Genomic DNA, 6,857 nt, shown 5'->3' with positions numbered 1-6,857 from the left:
AGGACCTTACCATTAAGTGTATAAGTCCTGCTAAGATTTGCTTTCCCAAAATGCAGCACCTCGCATTTATCTGAATTAAACTCCATCTGCCACTTCTCAGCCCATTGGCCTATCTGGTCAGGATCCTGCTGTAATCTGAGGTAACCCTCTTCGCTGTCCAGATGACTTTGGTGTCATCTGCAAACTTACTAACTGTACTACTTATGCTCGCATCCAAATCATATATGTAAATGACAAAAAGTAGAGGGCCCAGCACCGATCCTTGTGACACTCCATTGGTCACAGGCCTCCAGTCTGAAAAACAACCCTCCACCACCACCCTCTCTCTTCAACCTTAGAGCCAGTTCTGTATCCAAATGGCTAGTTCTCTCTGTATTCCATGAGATCTAACAGTCTCCCATGGGCAATCTTGTTGAACACCTTACTGAAGTCCATATAGCTCACATCTACTGCTCTGCCCTCATCAATCCTCTTGGTTACTTCTTCAAAAAACTCAATCAAGTTTGTGAGACATGATTTCCCACGCACAAAGCCATGTTGACTATCCCTAATCAGTCCTTGCCTTTCCAAATACATGTACATCCTGTCCCTCAGGATTCCCTCCAACAACTTGAGGGCGGCACGGTGGCACAGTGCCTCACAGCGCCAGAGACCCGGGTTTAATTCCCACCTCAGGTGACTGACTGTGTGGAGTTTGCGTATTCTCCCCGTGTCTGCGTGGGTTTCCTCCGGGTGCTCCGGTTTCCTCCCACAGTCTAAAGATGTGCAGGGTCGGTGAATTGGCCATGCTAAATTGCCCGTAGTGTTAGGTGAAGGGATAAATGTAGGTGTATGGGTGGGTTGCGCTTCGGCGGGTCGGTGTGGACTTGTTGGGCCGATCGGCCTGTTTCCATACTGTAAGTAATCTAATCTAATCTAATCTAGTCTAACCTTCTCCACCACTGATGTCAGGCTCACCGGTCTATAGTTCCCTGGCTTGTCTTTACCACCCTTCTTAAACAGTGGCATCACATTTACCAACCTCTCGTCTTCCGGCACCTCACCTGTGACAATTGATGATACAAAAATCTCAGCAATACGCCCAGCAATCACTTCTCCAGCTTCCCACAGAGTTCTCGGGTACACCTGATCAGGTCCTGGGGATTTATCCACCCTTAACTGTTTCAAGACATCCAGCACTTCCTCCTCTGTAATCTGGACATTTTGCAAGATGTCACCACCAATTGCCCTACAGTTTATATCTTCCATATCCTTTTCCACAGTAAATACTAATGCAAAATATTCATTTAGTATCTCCTCCATTTTCTGTGGCTCCACACAAAGGCTGCCTTACTTTGAGGGGCCCTAATCTCTCCCTAGTTACCCTTTTGTCCTTAATATATTTAACTAGGAAATTGTAACACCCACACATGGACTAATCCACTTGTTGGAAAAAATGTCACCCTTCCTTCCAATCAAGAGCCAACGTCATGGACGGGATACCCAATTACAAACTACAGCAGCTGCCCCAACACTGCTATGCAGTAGCCAGACCTCGCTCCTTGAATCTTTCAGGCATCTCAACTGTATTCCAGCCTCTACTCTTGATAGATCTTCCTGCACAATCATCTCACAGTTTTTCTTTTATCTGCCAGTCTCACCCACTAAGTCCTTCACTTTCCCAGATTCTGGTACTCTGTGTCCTGGAAAATGTGTGGATGCTTCCCTCAAGGCTGCAGGCCAGGACATACACCTCCAAATAGGAGCCTGAGGAAGCAAGGGCTATTGCAACTGATGCAGACATCACAGCAGAGATCAAACACTTCTGACATTAAACAAGTAATTAATACCTTGGGGTGACTGATATTATGAATGTACTGACTTTAAATGGGGCTGTTTTGTGGCTGGTTTAAAAATAAATGTTGCAAGTATGCCCACCCAGAGTGTCCAAGGGACCCATATTTACTTGCTTTCTCATTAACTGAATTATAATTAGTTCCTCCCACACCCCCAAAAAATGATGAGCAGGAACACAGGAACTATCAATTTTATAAATTATGATAACACTCTTGCAGTTTGTCTGCCACACAACAGATACAGTCTCAGGAGCTAGAACATCTACTTGGTCCTGACAGTTGTATTCATGCCTCTGAATTAAGTTAATGGATATAAGGCCCACTGCTGGATTTGAGCAGATAGTCTAGATGGAGAGTATGGTGCAGAGGGAATGCTGCACAGCTACTTCAGATGTTGTGAAAAAATTCTAATGCTGCTATTTAAAGAAAACGAAGGATAATCTCTCCGTTTCCAGATTATTTTTATCCTTACAGCTATGGCTTGGTTATGTAGCCCGTCACTAATTGTGGCCTTTTGTAATATGCAAATTCATTGTTGCATTTCCCCCATTTAAACTTCAAAAGCACTTCACTGGTTGATGGCCAGAGGGTACAATGCAAGCAATAGCAGCTGGACTCAAATCTGTCTGAAACAGGATTACATGGTGATGGTGGGGTTTGGGTGGTTGGGAGGCAGTGAGGGAAGGATCATGGTGGGGTTGCAGTGGTAATGGTAATGGGACAGGTAATGGCAATGCTTTCCATAGAAATGACCCATAGCTTGCCCTCTTCAAGCAATTTGCGAAAGTGAAATAAAAAGAGGAACATTGGCTCAATGCAGATCATCATAAATACTTTTAGATAACCTAGTCACTGAATTTGTTAAAAGCCAAAGGTGTGCTTACTGTGAATATAATCCTTTTCTACTGTCACCAGGTTGAAGCAAGTACTGAATAGTTTTGTTGAACAAAGAGCAGCAAAGGAGAATGTGTTTGTCTTGGTCACTCAGGTTTAAAGCAAACATCGTTACTGATCCCTTTCGATAGATGTAACTGGAAGTGGAGAAAGATGAATTAGTATTATTGTCGATAATCATTAATCTAGTTCTTCAGTTGATCCTCCCAACACTACGTGTGCACTCAAATTCCATGCTGAGTATTAGTACATGTGGAGGTGCCAGTGTTGGACTGGGGTGGAAAAGGTCAGAAGTCACACAACACCAGGTTATCATCCAACAAGTTTATTTGAAATCACAAGCTTTCAGAGTGCTGTTCCTTCATCAGGTAAAGTTCACCTGACTTCACCTGACAAAGGAGTGGCATTCCGAAAGCTTGTGATTTCAAATAAACCTGTTGGACTATATCTGGTGCCATGTGACTTCTGAATATTAATAAGCTATTGTCAATGCCTTACTTACAAAATCATTCACTCCTTGAGCATATTATTCTGGGTACTAGCTAATGAAAAACACACACACATACAAAACAGGCAGATATTTCATGGAGGTAGGGTTTCAGTTAGGTCAGTTGGCTGGACAGCTGATTTGTATAGCAGACTGACGCCAACGCTGCCGGTTCAATTCCCAGATCACCTGAGGTCACCATGAAGGTCCCACCTTCTCAATCTTTCCCCTTGCCTAAGACTGATGGTCAGGTTAAACTCTCTCTTTAATGAAAGAGCATCCCTCTAGGTCTATGGCAACATTATTTATTGGAGGTGACAGAGACCTTTTTCTTTATTCACAGGAAGAGGGCATCACTGGCTATGCCAGCATTTAGTGCCCATCCCTAATTGACGAGTAAAAGTCAATCACATGTGGGTCTGGAGTCACAAGTAGGCCACACCAAGTAAGGATGGCAGATTTGCTTCCTGAAAGGACATGAGTGCACCAGGTAGGATTTTCTAATAATCAACAATGGATTCATGGTCATCTTAATTGAATTCAAGTTCCACTATCTGTCATGGCAGGATTCAAACCTAGATCCCCCGAACACTACCTGGGTCTCTGGATTAGCAATCCAGCATAATACCACTAGACCCTCACCTCCCCTAACTAATTGTCTTTTAGAATCCTGTGTCACTTTTCTCATTAAGTACCAACTGAGCAGGGTTAGGCTTTCTCTGCCATCACGGACCTTGGGGACAGAGGTCCCAGTGCCAAGACTACTTCCTGATAGAGGCCAACAGCTCCACTGGGCATTGGTGGCTGCTGCTGGTAATGCACCAGTGCGGGCACAGGGTCACCAATGGACCCAGGCACAGGGAAGTGATGAGAATAGCAAATGGCTGTCCTCCATGATGCAGGTTCCTTGGGCAAGCACTGAATGCTTATACATGAAGGACCTTCAGAAGCCTACGAGCATCACTGACAGTGAGTCCGCTGCCTGCTGAAGTCCAGCAGTAATGGGATGAGGACCGTAACTGGGCATTGAGGGCCTCAACTGTCAACAGTGGGAAAGCCAGATAGCTGATTTATGTTGAACTTAATCAGTGTTGAGATTGAATGGAGGCAGGGTCCCCATTCATCACCAAGCTCAATACATCAGGGGCAGGAAATTCTGTCCATATTCCCACAGCAAAATGATTGCACGTTTCCTTTGAAGAATTTTATTTGCAGCCTATTTAGAAAACAGAAGAAAATAGCAAAACATCACACTGTGACTTTAGTCCCAGCAATTGTATTTCAAAATGAGACAATTTAATCTCAGTCTTTGGAATGAAAAAAGGCACAAAACAAATAATTCTTAAATGGACTTCTGCCCAGATTTATGCCATTAAAATTAAATTGGAAATATAAATGTCTATTGCACTACTTTCTTATCACACAAATAACAGAGGCACATGGTATGAAGCTTGGCAAAGGCTGAATGATGTTATTGTAGAGATATTTAGTCTGGTCCTTTAGACATTAATGGAAGTATTAATACATTCATTTTATACAGTTAACCTTTAAATTCCAAGAACAACTTAATAAATTATGTTTATTAATAGACATTCTGTAGTGTAAACGTTGAGTATTGCTGAAAAAGGTCACATTTTGTCAAGCTTTCGTCTTGCGCTCATCAGAACATTCACAAGAATAAAATTGTAAAATGAGAACAAAATTTTATATTGTGTGAGCATAGACTGCTGATTGGTTGGCAAAGGGACTCTGATTGGAAGAGATGTTGCCACAGAGTAGGTTAGATGATGACTGACGTTTAACTGCCTCAACTTAAAAAAACTTAAATCAGATAGGTTGACTCTGATTGGTCAAGGCACTGCCCTGACAAATGAACTGTAGATTGGCCGTCAACTATTTTGTTAATTTGATACACGTGCAATGTGTGTACATGTTCTTTCTATCATAGGCATATATTTCTAACATATATTGTGTGTGTACACATGTACCATTGCAATTTCACCTTTCTGTCATAATAGGTCACTTTCATACCTTCCACCAAACATGTTAAGGTTATACAGAAGTGCCCTTAAGTATTACTAGTTAATTAATTCAATACGAAATTAGAATATAAAATTGAAGCATAGCAAAATGTTCACATGAAATTACATCTGCATGTTGTGGTTTAATTATTTGTGTTCTCTAAATTACACATGATCTAAATAATGACCTCGGTTTGGACGTGTCATTAACAAATTTGTGGGGGTTCAGAGTAAGTCTTGGGCATTGATAGAGCCTATCAGAAGGGTTGAAGAAAAGGGAATTGTTAGAGGATTTCTCGCAGGAAATGAAGAAATATTGAATGGGGTGCCCTGGAAGGATAGCATATAGGCCACAGTTGCAACTAATTTTGGAATGTAATAATCCAAATGTCAGGAAGAAAGTTCATGCTATGTTAACTTGGAAGGCTTATCTATAATTTCTTCTCCCCCTACAATTTCACTTCAGGTCACAATGCTTCAGATAATTACAGATAAATCTTCCAAGTAACAGTATGACATTTCTTTCTGACCTTTTTCAGAATTATTACAATCCACATTACCCACATCTTAAAACTTAAAAGTAAATGCCAAAATTGTTTCAACATCATTAAACAATGTAGGGTTCCAACTTTTTATTTTCTTGCGTTAACAGTTACCTCCAACGCACAACAATGCTGGACAGCTAAAATTTTGGTCTGTCCTTTGCTTTTACTGTTTTACAAGAAAACCTAAACTTTTTTAAACAATTGAATTTCAAATTGAACAGGAAAACTCAACTGAACAGATGTGTGTTTGAATTACTGTTTTTGATTGGACTGCACCTTCCTTCCACTTTATAACAGGAAATACATTTTAAAAATATCCCATTGACTGTAAAGTGTTTTGGGGCATCATGAGATTAAGAAAGCTGCTATATAAAATACAAATCGATCTTTCTGATTCAGGATGTTAAAGAAAACAAGAGCCTAATGATGTCTTGGCCAAAATTCTCCCTTCAACCAGCTCCATCACCAAGAATAGATTAATTGTTTCTTCTTTTTGTTGTGGGGCAGTGTTATGGACAAAATAGCTGCCACAAAGAATTTACTTGACATTGAACTATCCTAAAATGGGTCAGACAGGATAGCATGATTTCTAAATCCGATCCCTTGTCTTCACCAGCAATAATGTTTTTGAAGTGGAAACTGAAATAGCATCCTATTTAGCAGCCAAATGCTATCAATTTGCAAGCTCTCCATGAGGTACATATGGCAAGACTTCCTCTCTGCTCCTTAGCATATATTGAATGTTTTGTTTTAATAAAACCTCTATATCTTCAATTCAAAATTACTGGGGCCTTAAGTTGAAGGTTTGCTAAATCTTTTATCTTTCACTTAACACATCATTGAATTCTTTACGAAAAGAGTGCATTCATAATGGATTAAAACTACATGTAGAAGTCAATTTAGAAAACAAAACAAGAAGTCATTGCACCATTTGTAAATGATGCTTTCATGTTCAGTTCACTTCATTTCTAACTCAGGTGGTGTAAAAGATACAATGACACTATTTTAAAGAAGTAGACAGGCAGGATACTGGAAGAACACAGCAAGCCAGGCAGCATCAGGAAATGCAGAAGTC

The 6,857-nt window shown here is 40.8% G+C and overlaps 1 protein-coding gene and 1 long non-coding RNA gene across 5 annotated transcripts in view; one reads left to right on the top strand and one right to left on the bottom strand.

Moving 5' to 3' along the window:
* The window catches only part of hpse (heparanase), a 38,619-nt gene that overhangs the window by 3,092 nt on the left and 28,670 nt on the right, over window positions 1-6,857 (bottom strand). For both annotated transcript variants that reach the window (XM_043674295.1, XM_043674294.1), the window contains one exon: window positions 2,720-2,866. In XM_043674295.1, coding sequence (XP_043530230.1) covers window positions 2,720-2,866 — 147 coding nt within the window. The remainder of the gene's footprint in view (window positions 1-2,719; window positions 2,867-6,857) is intronic.
* LOC122539450 overlaps window positions 1-6,857 on the top strand; it is a 39,345-nt gene that overhangs the window by 6,926 nt on the left and 25,562 nt on the right. The window contains exon 1 of one of the 3 annotated variants that reach the window (XR_006309085.1): window positions 3,665-3,706. The exons of the other annotated variants lie outside the window; for them this stretch is intronic. This is a non-coding gene — a long non-coding RNA (uncharacterized LOC122539450). Of the gene's footprint in view, window positions 1-3,664; window positions 3,707-6,857 lie in introns of those variants that run through there. 3 annotated transcript variants of the gene reach the window in all.

Source organism: Chiloscyllium plagiosum, chromosome 32 (assembly GCF_004010195.1).
Source record: "Chiloscyllium plagiosum isolate BGI_BamShark_2017 chromosome 32, ASM401019v2, whole genome shotgun sequence".
NCBI classification, from domain to species: Eukaryota; Metazoa; Chordata; class Chondrichthyes; order Orectolobiformes; family Hemiscylliidae; genus Chiloscyllium; species Chiloscyllium plagiosum.
The sequence above is the reverse complement of the archived record's forward strand: the minus strand, read 5'-3'. Positions and strand labels throughout refer to the sequence as shown.